Raw genomic sequence first — 22,077 nt, 5'->3', positions numbered from 1 at the left:
TTTCTTCATATTTTATCGAACAAATATTTTGAGGGTTATCAGGAATTGTTTCTAGAGGATGGGTAGTCATCTGTTTGGTTAAAAATCAAAATATTAGGTCATTTAAGTCAAATGCAGTTGAAGTGTAGCCAATGGTTTTGGAGCATTAAATATCAAAGGTCACTGAGGTACCGAAGGAAGTAGGTTAAAGGTGAATGACTCAAAATGAGAGAGTCATTTGCAAGGGTCAATTTATTATTAAGTATCAGAGATTATGTTGCCCATGTCAACATAAGAGTGAAACCATGTGAAGAAGGAAGATCGAAGTCGAATGAATATCCTTGAAGTTATGAGAGTAAAAATGTATGCATATTCTAATATATGGTTGGAGCCATTTGGAGTGAAATACTTGATGAATTCTACATAAGGAGATCATCCCATTTTAAGGACCTGAGTAAAGGGCATTTCTCTCTATTTTTTTTGTTAATATTCAATTATAATTATAGATAAGATGTGTGTAAGTTGAAAAATCTTGAAGAGATATCCAAGAGTTGAGTTTCTATTACATCTAGATCCTTTATATATTATATCTCCACAACCTGCATTCCATTCAATATAAGAATATGTACATTGATAAAAGCCAAGTTTACGAGAGGCAAATGTGAGTTTTGAAAAGCTTGAATATATCAGAACTCCACCTGAGAAAGCATTTAAATACAATGATTGATTATGGTCACATCCTATTGGAGAACAATCTGAATAAGGAATTGAGATGAAATGTGATCCATTTCTGTAGAAGCTATCATACTGATGAGCTGAATCCATCCCTTTCCAATGCTCCATGTGTAAATTTACATGACTTTCCTAAACGCTGCGCACATTTGGGGATTATGTGAAATCTTTGTTGCTTATTTATTTAATTTTTTCATGAGATAAATTAAAGTTCCTAGACTTTGGATCATAGTACTTATGAATCAGGATTAATGGGTTGAAAATATACATAGATTGTAGACATTTGGACCTCAGAGTTAGTATATCAGGTCCAGATGTCTAACTATGCGATATGCATATGAACGATGTGATATCCATACCATGTGATATACATAACGAATATGTACACGAAAATACACAAATGTCTAACTATGTGAACTTCATACTATGTTAGAATCTTGAACACATTCAGACTAACATGGGAGAAGTAAAATAGAGGGAAGAAATATTATGAAATAATGTACATGATTGCTCAATCACTTCTAATAGTTTAAGTTAATATATAAATGAAAATCAATAATGCTCTTGATGATCCTAGGAAGATTTAGGATACTATAGACTATCAAACCCTAATTAGTTAGTCGAGTTAGTACTGATGCGTTCGATAACTATCAGAGAACTCTTCTCCTATAATACATGGCCTTAGTGAAGAACTTCATTGCATCACCTTCCTTGAGCAGTTTCCTCTTATACCGAATTGATATCTTGAGTTTCCAACCTATAGGATGTCAGGCTATACCTCTTGCTATAAACAATACAAGCGAGTATAATGACTGATAGCACCCTAATTTTGGTCTTTCTTTCGAGCAATTTAGCACAATTTTAAGTATTTAATGAGATTAAAAAGGGCTATTATCATATATTTACATGAAAATAATGGTTTCATCTGATTTTTCCCTAATTTTCTGTTAATATTATGAATTTTAAGGGATTTATTTGAGCTTGAAATAGTTAATTTTAAATAAAAATGGCAGGTTTAAAATTTAATTTTTATGTTAATTAATGTGGGGACGAATTTCTGATTTTCCAAGAATTTTCTGGAATTTTATTGGAATTTTTGAGAATTTATTCGAGGAAGAAATGAATTTTAACTAGGAAAATGATATATTTATATGGGAAATATGAGTTTTTAAGCAATTTCAAAAGTAAAAGGGGTTTTTCTTAAATTTTTGTTGCAATTATGCTTTTCTTAAAGTTTTGTTGCAATTATGCCCTTAAAACAGCTCTCGGTCGTGGTTATAAGTAATTAAAATAGTTACAGGGTTTTATTGCAATTAATCAGCATTTTTTATGGTTTTTGTGAGAAGGAGGAGAGAGAAAGCGAAAAGGATATATACACAAATAGTTTTTGAGCGGCGTCCATTTGCACACGTCCATTTTATGAGGGACTTTATTAATAAATTTCAGGCCAGTCTCTCTTCGGGAGGTAAGCTCACCTCTCGTGTTGTGCATGCAAAGTGCATGCATGGGAGGTGACATGGCGATCTGCGAGTGGTTACTGTTGTTAAAAGAATGCACCTTAGGTGGATTGCAAATTGTACCGCGCTTATTTTTCTCACCTTTTCTCTTTGTTTTTATTTTTCGCCAGGGGATACGTGGCGCTCAGAGATCAAACCCAAAAAAGGAAATTCAAAATTTGCCCGCCAATGAGAGGATGACACATCATGGCGTGTTAAAAAAAAAGAATAAATAAATGAATTAAAATCCAATGGCTAAAATTGGTTTAAAATTCATTTATAAATAATTTTTATCCCGAAGTCCGATTAAGATGATTTTTTAATGGATTTTCTCGCCTTGATCCCCTCTTTCTATCTGTACGGTTGGATCATTCAGATCAGGCCTATATTGATGGATAAAAATCAATTACTAATTAGGGGTAATATGGTAATTTTACCATTTAACCTAAATATAAAAGCCAAATTTCGAGAGGAGGAGGTCATTCTTGATGGTGCTCTGTCACAACTGCAAGATAGAGAGGAGCTCCAGCTTGGATAATCCTTTTGGTACTTTTTCCTTCTTTGTATTTGAATTGTTGGTGTATTTGGTATTTAATTTCTTGATTGTTCTTCTTGATTATGGTCTGAACTTCTAAATCGCTTGGCTTGAGCGATATGTACAAGCCCTTACTAGGATTGAGAGGAGAAATTGAGAGATTTACCTAGCTATTCCAAGAGCACATTAAAAAAAAACTCAATTTCTTGGAGATTAAATTTCCCTTTTTATTATCCAATAGAGCAGTTATTTTTGAATTATCAAGCCTACAAAAACAACCAAAACAAATCAAATTTTCTCCTCTCAACCTCTCTAATTGACCCCTTTGACCCTTTTCTTTGGATCAAAGAAGCCAATTTAGAGCCCCATATTCTTCCATTCCTCTCATCTCTCCTACCTCTCTTTCTAAATTTCTCATTTAATTAGGGTGATTTGATCTTCATTGAATATCAAATTAACTTTAATTAGTGTCAAATTAATCAATAATATCATCAATTGAATTTACTTACCAGCTTCCCTTGGACGATACCCTTTACTTATCACTACACATCTTAAGTAGGATTTTTATAAATTTTATTGTTTAAGCTGAAATTGACAACGACAAGGGATTAAAATTTAGTAAAAATTACCCCTATTTTTGGCTTATCAATGACTCTCTTACAAAACATTTCTGTCATTAGGTATCGTGTTCATGTAGCCCCTACTCCACTTGAAGCTCCTAGGATGACTTAGTCACCGGACGTCATCGAGCGCGAGGCAGCAGGACGCACCGGCCCGACGCACAGCCAGACGCAAAGACGACCCAGGCCGCCGTACCCCACTCGCACGCCAGCATGCAGTCCAGCCACCATGCGCAGCCCGCGCAGCCGGCATAAGATCCGCGATCGACACCACCGTTCTGGAGTCGACGCATGTTACTTACACTGCAGACATAGTTATTACTTTATGCGTGCCTTTGGGAGGCCAGTGGCCTATAGCCTTTCCTTTTTTTTTTAAGTTTTGTATTTGAGTTCCTTTTTATTTTTTTGCTTTTATTTCGATAATTTTGCTTTTTTTTTTTTTTTTTTAGGGTGGCCATCTATTCCCCATATATAAAGATCTAATTCAGGCTCGTGAGAAGAGGAATTTTGAGAAGAAGAATGGGAGAAGGAAGAAGAAAGAAGAGAAGAGAGAGAGGAAGAAGAAAGAAAGAAGAAGAGAAAGGAAGAGAAGAAGGGAAGGAGAGGAAGAGGAGAGGAAAGAGGAAGAGACGAAAGGCCACACTTGCCGCTGCCGCCCGCCGCCCCGCCGCCGCCGCCGCTGCCAGCGCCGGTGCCGCCACCTTCGCGCACCGCAGCGCCCGCTGCTGCGCCAAGCAGCGCCCCGCCACTGCCGCCACGCGCCGCGCGGCGCCTGGGCAAGCTGCCCCAGCACGCGCGCGCCCCGCCCGTCGCGTTCGCGCGCGCGCCTGTTGCCGGCGCCGCTGCTAGCGCGCGCGCGCGGCCGCTGCGCCGGGCCGCCGCTGGGCCTCGCGCCCGCTCGCGCACTCGCGCGCCCGCCGCGCGCGCCGGTCGCCCGCGGGCCGCCGCGCAGCCGCGCGCTGGCCATATGCCCGCCGCCGCCGCGCCCGCTGGCGCCGCGCCGCCGCGCGCGCGCGCTGCGCGCGCGCGCGCCGCCGCGCGTATCGCCGCGCGCCGCACGCACGCGCGGCCGGCCGGGCTCGCCGCCAAGCTCGCGCGCGCTGCCCGCGGCCGCGCCGTCGCCCCAGCCGCGCGGCGCCCGCCACGGCTGCCTGGCGCCGCGCGCGGCGCGCCGCCAAGCGCCGCGCGTAGCCACGCCGCCACCACCGCTGCGCACATCCGCCGCAACGCTCGCTCACGCCACGCCGCGCTCCGCCGCACGCTGGCATCCTCTCTCGCGCACCTCACAACTCTCGACCCGACAACTCCCTCCGAAAACTGCCGCCCGCTGCTCGCCGCGTCGCCCGGTAGCGCTCTAGCCTCTTTCTCATTTATTTCCGTCGCCATTTATCTTTTTTCGTCCGCTGCCGGCCGCGCTAGGTTAGTGGGGTGGGGTGAGTGGAGATTGAAGAGAACAAACAAAACAAAGTTTCTCTGTCTAAGCTGGACGGCCGACGGGACGGACGTGAGACGTGGCGGGAGCAGCCCCCATTCGACCGGCGTGCGCGCCTCGCGCTCCTCTCGCCGACCAACTGGACTGGGCTGACCGACCCAGCTTGGCGACTCCCCCCCGCCCTCCGGCGGTTGGTTGGGCGCATTGCGCGCACGCGCGCAGAATCATTGTCCTCGTGTCTCACGCTCATATATATTTCTGTTCTCCGCATATCCATCGGTTGACGTCGTGGACGTAACCCGATTAGTTAGCGATACGACACCGAGTTCCTTCCTTCGGTGACGGTCGGACGCCGTTGAGACGACGTCCGGCATCACTTAGGGTATCATCATTCGTCAAATGCTACTAGGCAATCTGAGTTAGTATTAATTGGTGAACTCAAAATATAGGGTGTTAATTTTCTCATTGGTATATAATTGAATCATTAATAATTTATAACCCTTTACTAACACAATTATTTGACTAGTTAGTGATGAGCAAGGGTTGTCTCCATAGGGAACAGATGTTATGCTTTAAATACTCTTTAAATGATGATTCAAGAGGGATCAGAGGAGATGCGTATAAAATAGGAGATTGCGATGTGATGAATAGCAAGTGGTGAGAGGGTGATAATAATTATTTTATAAGGGTGATGTGAATAATTGATGTAATACGATGTCGGCCGGGATCGAGCAGCTCGTATTACGTCACAGGGAATGAATGGATGCGTGAGATCCAAGCTGATGAAGTGAAAGAACGAATGAGCAGTTGTAGTTATCGTTGGGTGAGAGGTGTAAGTCACGCCGGACAACGAGGGGAATGATCCTAGGATTAGACTCCCAATGACCCACTAGACCTACTAGACGACTAATTAGTGAGGGGCGTTTTACGGCCCACGAATGTTCAGTGTCTAAAAATCAAGCGAGAATCCTTCAACCTCAAGAATTCCTACACTCGACGACGGTGGCTATCCTATCCGATATTTATGACGACAATAATGGCAGAGGACGCGATAGCGGAGGACGAGACTGAAGAAGATAATAATGCTGGAAATATGGAGGGGAGACGAGACTGACCTTTGGGTATCGCTAGTCCAAGGCGTTCGTGTAATCCCGTCGAGTTGAAGGCGAGATGTCGACGGCTCGGGTCATACGATCGATTAGCGACGACACGTTCCAGTCAGCAGGTTTCCCAGCCTGGTGGCGAAGGTACTCGGTGATGCTGGGTCGGCCGACCTTTGTCGCACACGCGGGCTGGCGCCGCCGCGGGGCGCGCGCGCGAGTGGGCGCACGGCGCTTGTCGCGCGCAGCCAGAAAGGCGCGGTGGCGCACGCGCAGGGGAATGTGGCGGGGTGAATGACGCGGGCGAGCGAAGGAGAAGGATCAGGGCGCGAAGGGGTGAGGACGATGGGGTAAGAAGTTCAAGAAAGAGGGAGAGGGCGGACAGTCAAGAAAGGTTGGAAGGGAATGGGGAAGGGGTGCAAGGGTGAAGAGGGTCAAGAATTGGGTGAATCAAGAACATGGGGAAGGGGGGGGAAGAAATGGTCAAGAACGTGGGAGGAGGGGATCAAGAACGCGGGGAAATGGATCAAGAACGTGGAAGAAGGGATCAAGAACGTGGTAGAAGGGATCAAGAACGCGGGGAAATGGATCAAGAACGTGGAAGAAGGGATCAAGAACGCGGGGAAATGGATCAAGAACGTGGAAGAAGGGATCAAGAACGCGGGGAAATGGATCAAGAACGTGGTAGGAGGGATCAACAACGCGATGGGAAGGGGAATGGATGGTGGAGGTGGGAAAAGGTACCAAGAAATGACTTTCTTGAACTGTAACAACCAAGAACCCTCCAAGAAAGAGGAGTTCTTGACGGATCTGGGGTGTGCTCCCTCGACGGAGCAGATTGCCCCGATTGATGGCATGTCGGCGATGCTTCTTGAATCTCCCAAGACCCCCGGAGTAATCTCGACGAAGGCCTCTTTCGATTCTTGATGGCGGCGGCTTCTTGAAACTCTTTCCTCGCACCGGAGTGATCTCGACGGTGCACTTTAACACGTCTCCCTCGGAGTGATCTCGACGGGAGAGACGTGGGCTCTACCCACGGAGTGATCTCGACGTGGGGTGGGGCTAGCCAAACCCCCTACACTACTCTCTACGATAGGGGGGAGACGAATTGTGAATAAACTTTTCAACAATGACTCCAAGGTGTTCCTTGGGCATGCCATCAATAATAATATTAGGAGTAGGTAGGAGGATGTGGATAGATCAAACAGAAATGAGAAAGTGAGATAGATGAAGATGTGAAGTGATAATGAATGAAAGAGAAAATAGGATGATCAGATAGGTTAATGGATGTGAGTAGACATGGATGGATGATGGTGAAATTGAATGGTGGAAGAATAAATGATAATGACCTAACTGATGGGTATGATGGAATAATGGATAGGTGGTTGTGAGATGGAGAAGAGGATGATGGACTAGATGGTTTAGCCTTTTTATAGGAGATTGAGGTGGTGAGATCAAGAACAAGATTGGAGATGGGTGTAGATGATGGAAGATGGTGGTGAGAATGAGATGATGATGAAAATAAGTATGTGGATATAAATACAGATAGGTGATGGAGAGAAATCAATGTGAGGCAAGAGACTAACCTTAGATCCCTATGTTCCGAAGGGATCAAGGCACTTTTTGGATGCAGATCAGCCTCTCCAATTCTTTATTGATCTACCCAAATCACTCAAAACACCAAGAACACCATGATTGACCTTCCAAACCCTCACTTTAGGAGGAATTGAGGAATTGAGGCTATATTTATAGATCGAACCATATAGATGTAAAGAGACAGGACAAAGGAAGCTCATCTAAAACTTTCAGCCTAAAACTACTTATGATATGGCGGTTAGAATTTGGATAATTCTCAGCCCTCCAATTTTCTTTCTCCTCTGGATTCTGAAAAAAACATAGAGCCATTGAATAATTCCAAAAAATTAGATATTAATTCATAAAAATGTTAGAAATATAAATATTGATTTAAAAATATGATATTGGTAACTTGCAAATTATAGTGTTTAATTGATAAATATTTAAGTACATTTATATGTTTTAATGACCATATTTGCATGTTATCATATATAAATGGAGATAAATGACTTACACTTTGATATTATTATGGTTTCTAATTTTTTTAGTATTTTTTACATGATATTTGACCTCTTTGTATTGAATAAATATTTTTTACATGGCCTAAAACACTTTGCTAAATATTGGTAAGCGTTTTACTAATTTTCTGGAATTTTTCCATATTTTTATATAATTTTCTGACCATTCTATAGCCAACAAATGATTTTACAAATTTAAAAGAATATATTTTACTATTTCTCTAGTATTTAAAATATGATTTTTATTAACTTTATGGCGTCCACGTCATTCGCCCAAAAATTCGGGTGAATGTTGGAAGTGCCAAGTTAGTCAATGATAGTCTCATTATGGCATCGCGCATCGCAATGCCATAATGAGTGAATCATATACGCATGGCGCGGTAGGCGAGAACAAGAAAAAGGTATTTTTATGACTTTTTTGTGCATTTATTTGAAATGAATCCTCATAAAGTCGAGTACCACGTGCATTGATTGCACGCGGCTACCGACGCACTTGCTTTAATAAAAAGTGCACCATATTTAATATACGTCCGCAATCAATTTGCCGCTTGCATTAAATGCAAGCAAAAATCGATTGCGTGCCATTAATTCTGACGAAAAGTGCAGTTTGTCTTTTGTATTTTCTAAACCACTTAATTGAAGCGTCATTCTCCAATAATTGTGAACTGTGTAAGTGCGCAAAACGTGTCGGAACCAGATCTGAGAATGGGGAAAATGAGAAAGAAAAGCGCCAACCAATCAGAAAATGTCATTTTTAACAGTGATAAAAGAGATCCAACGGCCTAGTTTAATCCTCAATAAAATGATGATATCTTGAGATCTAGATGTCTGTTGAGCTGAAATTTTGAGGGCATGTTTGTCTTTTACCATCTATACAATTGGATCTTTAAATAGTGCTTTGAACCTCTCCCCAAGGATTTGGCCAGGAAGGACACAGGAGTTGCTTTGGAAATCAACATATCTAGATTCATCATTGAAAATTGTTAGCTTCTAATTTGTGTTTTGAACTTCTTCATGAACGATTCTTAAACGAGAAGGCATGGGCGAAATGTACATGCCTTTGAAGTTGTTTTGAAATAAAATTAACATTGCATTTTGATTTTTATTCGAGATCTGGCTTTTAATATTTAGTTTTAAATAGATTTGGAACAATTATGCATTTTTAGATTTCCAAATTACAGTTGAATTTCACCTTTTCCCCAAATTCTTCTACTTTCTCTCTCTAGGGTAGATCTCCTACTTTCTCTCCCTAGATTTCAAAAATGATTATTTACAAATTCAATTAAACATCTAAAATACCTAAATCCAAAATTTTATAAAAAAATTCGTCCATCTTAAAATACCTAAGTCCAATTTTAAAACCCCCTTTTTGTGCTTATTAATTCCCAATTTTAAATATAAAAATTGACTTATAAAAATTATTTTGATTGGGAAATTGATAATCCAAATTGAGTTGATCTTATAATTAAAATTATCCTATCTTGAGTGTCTTAACCTAAAATATTGAAATCAAAAATAAGTTTCTACTTAATTTTGATTATTTATAAACATAAGTAAAGTCTATTAAGTGAAAAAATCAATTCATCCTGACTTAAATTATTTGAAATCGGATAAAAATTCTTGCTTAGTGCCTCCCTGTGGTTCGACCCTTTTCTTGCTCTATATATATTATTTAGTAATTAAGGATTATTATAAATTTTATTGCATAAGTCTAAAAGCCCAAAACAACGACATAATTACACATCATTTTTAGGCTTATCAGATATCTCTTGAAGTATAATGCCCAAACAATGAGGAATAACTAAATTACAACTCAAGAACTTATGTTCTTTTACAACTTGACATCAGAAAAATCATTAAAAAATACTTAAAACTTCATTAAAATTCCGAATGCCCTTATAAATAAATTTAATCATTTTAAGCTTGATAACACGCATATATAAGCAATTTAATGCAAACAAATGCTAAAATATAGTCATACTAACTTACCAAAATTCGTGTTATCCCTATGCATTAGGAATTCATTATAAAACTTTTTGTCAATATTTTAGTGCCATGGAAATTGATTTTATTGTGTCATCTTGCTCAAGTAATCTTCTCTTATATTGAGGATAGATGATCCCATATTGACCACTCAATCATCTTCTGAACCAATCACTAGACCCAGCTAAGATGGTTTGGAATTTCATAAATAGGAAACATCAATCATAACCAAAGTATAATTGTTTATGTATTTTAGATGTCTTTTGTTTCTCAGGTTCTAGGGCCACTTACAAAACAATGATGTGACTCAACCTCATTAATACTCAAGTAAATTAACTATTTTCTATCTTTAGTGTCTCCACACTAATGTTACAATATCGTATACAATCATCATATGAATGAGAGTAGTTAGCGATATATTATCTAGATATTTCATTTTCTTTGTCAAGTATCGTTGAAATAGGATATTAAGAACTCATGATTAAATACAAGTTATATTTGTATTATAATATCATTGTAATTCACTTAGTTGGATGATGTCTTCATGGAATTCATCAAGAGAATCATATGTGCATTATAATAAATGTATTGCATTAACAAATGATGAAGACAAATTGCATACGTATTTTACTGTTGTTGTAATTTTAATTTTCAAAAATCAAATAAATTTGTTAAAATAGAATACTCACTCTAATTTTTATAACAAGTCTGAGGTCATCTCCATAGGGACTGGCCTTTAGAAGTTGATCTAATAGTTGATGGAGTGGGAGGGCCTTGCGGGTCCTCCTAGGCCATCAGATTGGCTCTAGCAGCTCCCCCTCCGCCGAAAACCCCAATCTGGCTGGAGGAGTAAAACAACCAGGGGCGGTGATAGATGCGAAGCCATCCCTTTCAACCTTCATGGCCAGTCAGATCCCTGCAAAAGAAATAAGCAAAAATTAAGGGTTAAATATAGCACAGCCCGTTATGGTGCAGGCCTCTGGCTGGATTGCCTCAAAGCCCACTCATTATTTCTTTGTTCTTCTCTTAAGATTGCGGCCCATTAGGGTGTGATCAATGTCCTCACTTGTTGGTGCGGCTCAGTGGGAATATGAAACATGTATTACTTTGGCCTTAAAATATGTATAATTTTTATTCCTTATTTAGGGATCACCAACAAACACAGAATGATATATGAAATGTGTGGTTGGTTTATTGGTCACATATTTCCATCAATTATGAAAGTTCAAATATTGATCGTCCTATAATTTTAGTATTGAAGTGGTTCCTCTGTATCTATCATAAATTTACATAAATCAGTCCTTGAGTATAAGTTATTTAGGTCATGTATCTTTAAAAGGTCAGGACATTCCCTCTTTATGCATATTTTTAGGAATTAAAATTTTTTATCACCTCTCTTATCTAAATTATTATTTGATATATGTGTTAGCTTCTTGTGGAACATCACATTCATGCGGGATCCATCATGGGTATCTTAGAAAAAAGTATGTCAAATGGTAGAAGAGGGAGATAACATGGAAAATGGCAGAAATCATGTCAACATATGTCTAAGGCATGCTTCAGAAGTAGCTAGTATCATGCATAAGGCCCACAAGTTTCCACTCAACCTCTGTGTTTTCCTAATATAAAAATGGTCTCATTGTATAGCAGGTATTTAATGCCCTCAAAGATGGTGAACTTCAAGTGACTTTATCTCAATAGGTTTATGATGACCCATCGGCAAGTGAAACAATGCACGTTAAGTGCTTGGTAGAACTCTACTGTAGTGGACATCATAGGTAGTCATGCAACCTTTACACACGACGGCCTCTGTTTGAGGGTGGGAGTAAAGTAGTCTTAGGTGAGTACTCTTTACTACACCTAGTAGTAGATGATATGTTCATCTAGCATAACATAATCTAGCCGTGATAATTAACCATACAAAACTGATGACACACAATAATTAGAAAAATATTAATACCAAAATTTTAGTATCAAAATTTTATTACCTAGTATACTAAATTATTTATCACACTATGAAGATGTCAACGTTTTAAAAAAAATAAAGTTAGGGGAGATTCTTCAACAGAAAAATCAGAATGAGGAATCCGTTTGTTAGTTTTTTAGTCATTCTAGTTTTTGAGGAAAGCAATAAGTTTAGATTTTTATAACAGGTTCCTACAATTCTTGTTTTTCAGTATTTCCAGAAGTTGGCACATTTCCTTCTTTTAAAATCAAGTTAGATTTGCCTGATGGCCAGGCAACATTATTTTGTTCAAGAATCCTTTCATCAAAGTGTTATTTACTCTGAGCTGAGAAGGTAAATAATTGGAAATTTAGCCAATAGTATGATTTCAATTTAGGAAGGGTTTCCTTTTGAAAGTTGAAAAAGGGCTCTTTTACTAAATAGAAAGTGGCAAGAGGGCTTCTTCATAAGGCAGACTATGGCTGGGCTCGTTTTCTCAGGTTTTTATTTAAATACACCCATAAATAAATTTGTATAGAGTGTATTTTAAAACAAAATAAATTCATCCCCATTAGGATAATTTAAGGGGTAATATACCTTCCCCTAATAACCCCTTATATTTTAAAACAAAATAAGTATGATACCCTTTTATTTGAGCACACAAGAAAGAAGGGACCCCCCTAGAAATTTTATTTCAAATTTATTTTTATTATGAACTGTAAACTACTTCCCAGAGGTTCCTTTTTTTATTTCACCTTTTGGAAGTCATATGTGAACTAAAGGAGAAGGAGCACCCTATTAAGATAATCTGAACATTAAATATGAAATAAGGTGTTAATAAATAGAGTCATAGTTAATTAATGAATTCATGTTCCTAATCATATGTATAATAAATTATAAAGAAATGATATTCCAATCAGTTTTTACTTTAACATGCAAATATGGGTATTAACCAATCGCTTAATTTATGGTGCTCATATATCCAATAAAAGTAGAGATACAGAAGTAATTATTAATATCTATTGTATTTAAACGAAATAAATTTATCACAACCAAATTAAACATCAATGATTCTCAAAGATGTTAAATTAATTTACCTAGTCAGAGTTTACTTTTGTGAGTTTATGATCTAAATTCTCTTACAAAAATAAAAAATGATAAAAAATATAATTGATACTAACTATGATGCAAAGAATGCGCTCTAGACTTGGGATCATTTTGCACAAGCTTATGGGACTAAGAATCAAGTGACTCTATTATATAGTATCAATCAGTCATGAGAGATGATATTTAAGTGAATGAAATATCAATTTTACATGTTTCAGATGTTTTCAATATATCTTATTATGAGGCTGAATTCTCAATAGAAAAATGATATTTTATGAGTTTAGTTACAAGGATAAACATTATTTATGGATAAATATCTGAAAGAGCTCTATGAAATACAACTAAAATTAACATAATGGAAAAATATTTGGAAAATTAGTATATTTTATTATTATATATATGTATAATGTAAAGACGGCTATCAGTGCTGGTTACCCAGTTTCAGAAACAAGCACATCGGTTTTCACCTTCAGATCTCTCTAAAACTTCAGCCATGGTAAAGCTTTGGTTATATTAAAAGTTCAAGGAATCCCAAGCACATGTATTAGTAAGAAACTAGATAATGGAAAGCTTGTATTCAAAGTTAACCAATCTTATGACTGGAAATATATTTACATGTAATATATAACCTGGTCATAATAGAAAAAAATAAATGAAAAAAAAAACTGATAGTTAATTTTTCCCGATTCTGTGTGTGTTGCCCAATACTTGATTATGAAGCTAGTTGGATGGAGTGGACAAGTTTTCCTTAATAGAAAAAGGAACCCTTCCCAAACCCTGCTTGCGGTTTTCATTAACTATTAATGGCCAATTTGAAGGTTTTAGACAAAAAGTAAAATGTTTCTCCTTTCCATGGGTTCTCATTTTATTCACGCAAATGCTAAATCATAACATGTTTGCGTCAAATGAATCAATAATACAGTCTTTGATACATATTTCATGTTTTTCACTTGTTAGAACCCATAAAAGAACCAAATAAAATGTGTACTTGTGTTTTCATCTTGGATAAAAAATAAGACAACAAATACAAGAACATGGTCCAAGGGTTTAATTCCAGTTGGGTGATTTCATTTTATACAAGACCCAAATTTTGATATAGATAATCACAAAACATGTTAATTTTAATAATATTTTATGTGCTTATTTAACCTTAAAATTATTTATTACGTTTGTGGAACAAGTTATGATTTTTAGAATTTTTGGTATTTTTAAAGAAAATTGTGACATGTTAAAATCATAAACAATAAAATTTCAAATCAAAAAATATATTTTAAATTTTATTTAGACATTTCCTGGGGTTTATAACATTTGTGGAATTATATTCTGATTTTTTTCCTGATAATATGATATTTATATGAAATATTCTCATGTTAGATTCATAAGGAGATAATTTTAAAAGTGATAATATATACTTCGATTTATTTAAATATTTTTTAGGAGTTCCTTTTCTCTTTTTCCAATTTTCCTGCAAGTTTCATGCACTAATGTCAATCTGCCACATGGATTGATGAGAAAGCAAACAAGGTTGTCCAGAATGATTCAACTTTGATGGGGAGATTGATGGATATTATGTGGCTGTCAAGCCAATCACACTGCCATGTTTATTTAAGTTCATTGAATAAAATATTTGCAGTCATTATTATTCCGTGTGATGTTTATAATGAAGACTATGAATAAGTGCAATGACTTAATGAATTATGATGAGATCATAATACAGTGATCACTAAAACATGTATTCTAAATATTCCTATTCGATGGATAGTCGAGACGGAAATCGAATTATCCGATAGAATAGCACTAGTTGATCCTACTTATATGATAAGTATGCATGATTATGTGACTATTAGTGTGAAAACACTAAGGACAGATAATGGGTGCTCTTTGGAGAAAGAGTTTACTAAATTAATCAGTTCAAATCCCTTAATGGTATTATACATTAACATCAATCAGGTTGATTCAAGTCACGGTTGTATAAGTGATCCACTGACCTGAGACATCAAGGACATCTCGTGAGTTGACAACTACGTTTTGACCATGACTTACGAGCCGCTAATCATGGGATTCAAATAAGCTATAGATCGAATGTAGTAAGAAGCTTATAGAGATGATTGAGTGGTCAAGATAGGATCATCCGACCTCGGTATAAGAGGAGATTGAATCAAGGAAGGCGATGCAGAAAAATCCCTAGCTAGGGTGGTGAGGATGTTGGAGAAGGCGTTCTCCAATGATCCCCGTTACACATCAATACTAATCGAGTGAAGGATTATGATTTGAGGATAAACCATACCGTAAGTTGTTCTTGAGTCTCGCGCAGATGATGGATTATACATATATGGTAATCGATAACAGTAAAGGTTCCATGAGAGAGTTCAAGGCTACTCGGTATCTTCTAGAGCACGAGGTGTAGCTTGGCACCCTACGGGTTGGAAACTTAACCTATCGATTGGGTTAAATCAACCTTATTTAATTGATCTGTATGTTGATATAGTTAATTAATTAGGTTGGCCAATAAATGTTATAGGGCCACTAAACTTATTAACTGCAATGATACATGGGCCTAGAGGGTCACACACACGTGGTCATAAGGGCATTAGTGGATATATTTTACTTTGTAGGGTTTTTGAGAAAAACCCTGAGTAAAGTATAAAGAGGGAAAAGGGTCTCATTTTAAGCACTCATGCAAGCCTGACTTGAGAGCTCCCTCCCTTTTTCCACTCTCTTCTCCACTCATCCAAGGAAGAGTGTCTTCATGGTGAGGAAATCTTCAAGATTTTCAACAAGAGTTGAAGGAGACGTGGAGATCCAAGCGCCGAGTGATCGCGTGGATACTTCTAGAGGGAGGACGCATCAACGGCTTCAGAACGATATCAAAGTGGCAAAGTCAAGGGTGGAACGAGTTCCCCAAAAGGTCCTTTTAATGTTTTATTTTAAAGATCAATTGTGTGGATCGATAGACATGCTTCCGCATCCATGGAACATGTTTTCCATGCTTGAACCAAGGCACCGAAGCCAACACAAATATCAAAAGATCTAGGAGTTTCGGGCTAAAGTTTTGAGAATAGTTTTGCTTTTCTCCCTTTCATCCATCCATACCACCTAATCTAAATAGATCCGCCATCTTTTTTAGAAAGGCACCTTGTCATTTTATTAAAATCACCAAATAAAATTATAAAAATCATGAAAAAGTTTCTTACACATAAAACCACATGATAGAGAGGCAGTTAGCCAATGGCAATGATAGTGAGGGTTGAGCTTGGGGGCGTCTAAGTGAGTATGCAGCCTTCACGATTGGGAGATCAAGATATCATGTAAAATGCACTAAAATGCAAGATTTGTTTCACACGTTCAATTAGGTATATGCCTTTTTAGTTGATTAAAATTAATAATTGCAAATACTAATACATGTCAAGTCTTTTCACCAGTCTAACTCTAGAGTAAAAACCAGACCAAAAGTTTGGTTTGCCCTAAAATGGCAAACATAAAATGTTGGTTTGGCCCTATCTGACCAAACAATGATCAGAATGTCACATTCCATAAATACACTTAATGACTATTGAATTTTTTAATCAACTCAAAATATCAACAATTTCAAATAATTTGTCTTGTATGAAGCAATCAAGCGTTTGAATACTTTGTTTACTCTCTCTAATCATATATTCCAACACATTCTTCCTCACTTTTTTCTACAGAAGATAATGCACTTCTTGCTTAAATATCTCTTGGTGAAATAAAAGCTTATTTTTCATTTTCTTGGTGAAATCAAAGTGTTGCACCAAAGCGCACTTTAGCGAATGAATGGAAAAGTTTTTCATTTCAAACTCCTTTATTGAATTGATGTGCAAGCACACCGTTAGTTTTTTCTAGAAATCAATTTTCGCCAATAAAACTACAACCGTATGACCAGTAGCTGGGGCCAGACCATCTAAATTTCCTAAAATAGTTATTATATTTTAAATAAAACCGAATTCCTTGTTCCCAAATCCTACCTACATGAGTTGTAGTATGTTTGGCTTTTCTTGAAGGAATTTCATGATAGCCCAATAATTCTTCTACATTTTAATATATAGAAGAATTATATGTTCGTTTTGTAGGATCATTGCAGAGACTCTATCGTGATGATTTTTTTTTATTTTGACTTTTGTCCTTTTACATTGACATTGACTACTCAACCTGACCCAACTGAAAAACCCAAAGATTAACCTGACCTGACTGGTCTAGACAAGACCAAACTTTAGATAAGGTTTAGGTCTTTGCTAAAATAATAAGTCCAGAGGCACATACCTTACCCACATCAACACTGATTGCATTAAACATACTATTTTGTTCATTAACAAATATATTTATTTCGTCAAGCCTTTGTGAGTTGTACAAATCTCACAAATATTTTGTCTAGTTACCTTTTTTTTTAAGAACATATGATTATACTTGACTCTTTAATATGTCAACGAGTGATATTTATCAAGTTAATATAATTACAATTTTATCAACTTATCTTGGTAAGAGGAAAAAATCTTGGCAAGAATAAATTAAACTCTAATTCGTTTGTCAGAAAAAAACTCAAAGGATCAAAGCTGCATGGTTTCGAATCAAGTTTCAAATTTATTCTTTTCATCAGAGACAGATGTGCCATTATCAGCATTTTACTGTAAGTTTTCTCAAAATGGCTTGAAAGATTTTTAGAATGACAGCGTCTGGTGAAAAATTAATACCTCCATTTTGCCAAATAAATATAAGTATATCCCCCTTGAAGAGTCTCCACATTAAGCATTTAAAGCCAAATCTTCCTGGAAATCATATTTTCTACTTCGAACCAATCTGCAAGAAACTAAACATTCAATTCCTTTAAATTAGATTCCAGGTCTCATCATATTCTTATAACTTATATTTCATTACTTAAATACTGTCCATTTCTTGGGATAAAAGAGCATTCCTGGCCTTGTCCGTTGCTGAAAATATTGAAGGATTTTTGAGGAAAAAAATCAACACGTATTTCTTTTCTATCATCTTTCTAACAATTCATCTTTCATACACAAAATACTCTTTCTCCATTGTAGGGGTGGACAAGCATATATAGGAAAACCGAGGGTTGTACCAGCGAGGAGGTGAAACAAAAACCGGAGGTTATAAAAATCAGTTTGTGCAGTAAAATAAGAATGCTAGAAGAGGCTCATGATTACTCACAGGGGATGCGTGCGTTGACCGAATAAGAGCGGCTTTCGTCCACAAAAATTCAACGCTGGCGGGGAACACGCGGTCTCACCGGCGTTTTTGAAGGGCTGACCCTGGTCAACACAAAATCCTCTCAACATAAAAATCTTACCTTAATGAAAAAGTCTCATCCCATAATTAATTAGAGATTTACCTGATTGGAAGATCTCCCAGGCGCATGCCACTGCGACTGAGCGCCACTGTGGCGCTATCCGCCTGTCAAAAGGGACAATTTTATAATCTTAATTTTAATTATGAGTTTCATCCAAATCTTAACTTTATAATCTCGCTGACGCATACCTGAACAAACTCAACGAAAGCTATGCGGGTGGAGTGAGCATGATCACCAAGAAGCCTCAGACGTGACACCTGGCCCAATCAGATGTTGCCAAGTCAGCAACAAAACAACGTGTACTTACTGCGGTGGGGAGAACCCTGCTAACCTCACCACAACAGGCTTCGAAAAATGCTCGCACATCTGTCTGGGTCACCTGTGCCGGACATGAAATATTTCGTATGAATCATCCACAAATACTTGCGATAGTTGTTTTTCTTGAATGAATCATCGATGAATTTAAAACATTTAATTCATCAATATTAACAAAATTAGATAGAAATGCAGTACCTTCTTGTCAATGTTTGTGCAGTATATTGTCCTTGAGCACATTTCTCTCTCATCCTCTGACTGTGAACAAATTGGGGAGAAAGGTATGAAATTACACCGTAAAAAAATGAAAATGATTGGGAATAAGAGGACAGCAAAGTCACCCGGGGAAGAAATGTGGGATTCACTGGCAAAATTGCAGTCTTTGAGGGTAAAACACGAAGAGGATAGTACCCAATCATGGTGCCAGAGAGGTTCAAAGCTGTTCTGGCACTGTCTGTTCAAAAGATAAAATCAAATTTGGAAATAATTAAAGAAGTGATTTAATAAAAGGAGAAAAACAGAATAAATAAAATATTAAGGTCAGGAAGACTGACGTTCATCCGCGAACTCGACAAAAGCAAATCTGAGAAAGGAATGAGGATCACCGCAGACGCGACAGTCCACGACCTTTAAAACATTAATATGATTTTCTGGTTAGAAGAATATAACTTCAAAAATTATGAATTCCTGACGCTTTCACACAGTTCATTTTAAACCCTTCACAATCCTATAATAATATCTCGGTAAGTTCATTAAATTATTAGAACAAGAAAAGAAAATCATTGAAACAAAAGTAAAGGTGACTAGTTTCGTAAATGGCGGTTAATAATAAATTATGCCGACTTTGGGAACTTTACCGCATAATAAAATAGGAGGTATCACCAATTTAACAAAATCACATTTCTAATAAACCGCAGGGAGATTTGTTCTTCCTCTATCATTTTTATCGGGAAAAAACTCACTTGCCCACAACAAGTAAAAAGAGCAGCAAGTTGCTCCTCCGTTACCTGCAATAGATGAGCACACAATAAGACCTCAGTACTGATAGAACAAAGAATGAAATGAAATTAGAATTATACATGCATATCAATGTCGGAGACGTAAACTGTGCGTCTGATGCTGTCATCTCGCTGACATTTGAGCACTCCTTCTGCCCTCCTCTTGCCTTGATTATAAACATTTCTTTTCTGCTAGAGGAAAAAAATCAAATGCTTTCTATAAAAATGACATAATTGATAATTATGCTCGCGAAACGAACAACGAAGTAAGATCAAGAGAACTTTACCCTGCGGGAATCGGCTCCAGATTGTTTTTGATTATCAGAATCTTCCCCACCGGTACTGATCATATCAAAGGCGGGCGCATTTGCCGACAATGGACTACTGGATTTCGACTTGGAGAGGGGGACGAATTCCTTGGCCGAGGGGTTGAGCTTCGAGAGAAGATCCACCAACTTTCTGACATCCCGCTGGAAATCGGAATTGCAATCTGAAGACGACGGCGAACGCGGAGGGGACGACGACGGATCAAGCTGATGGGGGAATTGGCGATCGTTCGAGCCGATCGCAGTCTCCGCCACAGCAACCATCTCGAAATTGATATCTCGAAGAACAATCGGATATCGGAAGCGGTTACAGATCCAAAAATAAAACAAAAAAAAAATCAAACCGACGAAAAATGCCTCGAGATTTCCCGATCGCTCTTCGTTTTGGACGATTAAACAGCAATCCAAATCAGAAATCAGCACCGATCACTCCGCATAATGCAGGAAAAGTACAAAACCGCGAACAATCAACAGATAACCTATGACATATCTCATTGAATGTGATCAAAATTTCTTCATCTTCTCTTTCTCCCTTCCGCCTGATCCGCGTGATCTGAGCTAACCACGAAGAGAGAGAAAGAGAGAGCGAAGAGAGAGAAAGAGAGAGAGAGGTGACTGTGGCTAAATAGTTTGTTGGGATTGTGGCTCGGTTTTCTAGGTAAGACACGTGGAAACATCCCAGCCGTCCATACTTCATCGCAGATCCGGCGTCGGACGGACTGTTGTAACTGACGGAGCAAGTGGATGTCCATTATTTCTCGTCTCACCCTTCCGATGTAACCCCAAAAGCAACTTTTGATAACATTTTAAAATTATTTTTAAAATAATTTATTCATTATCTAATAATATATCTCTGACCGCCAAAAGGTTTTTTTTAACAATTGTTGTTACTTACCGGTTACGACCGCCAGGTATGATCTCTCCAGAAGGGCGAAGCTTTTCCCTGCGAGAAGGACGAGACGGTCATTTCGTCCCTGGACGAAAAAATGGTTGCCTAGTTCGGACAGGCTTAATTGTCCACTGACGAAATAACCGTGGGAGTCAAGTGGCCAAATGCTGATGTGATGGTGGACGGGACAGTTGTGCCACGTGTCAAATTTTGAGTGGCCAAGCGGTCTGCATACTCACTGCTTTGATGGAATGGGACGTAGAAAAAAATATTTGAGACGGGACATTCTCTGGATGGAACAAACCTCTAAAAATAGTCCCCATCATGGACGATCCCGTTATTTGAGATTTTTCATATTTCTTTTACCCAAAGTGGCATTGTGAGAATATTGTAGTGACGAATTTTTTATTTTTTTGTTATTTATTGGGCCTCGAACTATTTTTTAGTCGGGGCAAATATTCCCATATATCCCGGGTTTTTAAAAAGGTCCGCGATCTATCCCGGGTTTTAAAAAAGTTCCGCCATCTTTCCCAGGTTTATTTTATTCGGCGATCTATCCCAGGTTTTCTAAAAGTTCCGCGATCTATCCCAGGTTTTCCCGACGATGACATTGCATCCGACGCGGACGCCCAAGTGGGCAGCTGGGCTGACCGTAGTAGACGTGGCATCCAAGTTGGACGCCACGTCATCGTCGGGAAAAAACCCCACTCTCTCTCTCCCTCCGCGATCTCTCTCTCTCTCTCTCTCTCTCTCTCTCTCTCTCTTCCGCGATCACCTTCTCACTCTCTCTCCCGCGATCTCTCTCTAATTCTCTCCGGGTCTCCCTCTCTCTCTCTCTCTCTCTCCGCGGTCTCTCTCTCTTTCCCCCTCTCTCTCTACGATCAGTCTCTCTCTCTCTCTCTCTCTCTCTCTCTCTCTCTCTCCGCGGTCTCTCTCTCCTTCCCCCTCTCTCTCTACGATCTCTCTCTCTCTCTCTCTCTTCCGCGATCTCTCTTCCCCTCTTTCTCTCTCTTCCGTGATCTCTCTCTCTCTCTCTCTCTCTCCCCTTCTCTCTCTCTCTCTGCGGTCTCTCTCTCTCCCTCCCTCCCTCTATCCGCGATCAGTCTCTCTCTCTCCCCTTCTCTCTCTCTCTCTGCGGTCTCTCTCTCTCCCTCCCTCCCTCTATCCGCGATCAGTCTCTCTCTCTCTCATTCGCGGAAGAAGAGGA

At 38.6% G+C, this 22,077-nt stretch overlaps 1 protein-coding gene across 2 annotated transcripts; it reads right to left on the bottom strand.

Annotated features, from left to right (window-relative positions):
* Nucleotides 1–17,985: 17,985 nt before the first annotated feature.
* LOC144703230 (polyadenylate-binding protein-interacting protein 9-like) lies at nucleotides 17,986–20,589 on the bottom strand. 2 transcript variants are annotated; one of them, XR_013581503.1, is made up of 10 exons: nucleotides 19,943–20,589; nucleotides 19,737–19,844; nucleotides 19,620–19,664; nucleotides 19,212–19,284; nucleotides 18,999–19,111; nucleotides 18,856–18,915; nucleotides 18,679–18,721; nucleotides 18,531–18,599; nucleotides 18,385–18,446; nucleotides 17,986–18,304 (listed from the first exon to the last, which is right to left on the bottom strand). XR_013581503.1 is itself a non-coding variant. In XM_078575353.1 (10 exons), the coding sequence occupies exons 1-10, from the start codon at nucleotides 20,243–20,245 to the stop codon at nucleotides 18,253–18,255; spliced, it is 933 nt and encodes a 310-aa protein (XP_078431479.1). In that variant the 5' UTR covers nucleotides 20,246–20,588; the 3' UTR covers nucleotides 17,986–18,252. The 2 variants fall into 2 exon arrangements, 1 of the variants encoding a protein (XP_078431479.1); XM_078575353.1 differs by having other exon boundaries at nucleotides 18,674–18,721; nucleotides 19,943–20,588.
* Between the last annotated feature and the right edge of the window lie 1,488 nt (nucleotides 20,590–22,077).

Source organism: Wolffia australiana, chromosome 5 (assembly GCF_029677425.1).
Source record: "Wolffia australiana isolate 7733 chromosome 5, ASM2967742v1".
NCBI classification, from domain to species: domain Eukaryota; kingdom Viridiplantae; phylum Streptophyta; class Magnoliopsida; order Alismatales; family Araceae; genus Wolffia; species Wolffia australiana.
Note: the sequence above shows the minus strand (reverse complement) of the source record. Positions and strands in the feature narration are given on the sequence as shown.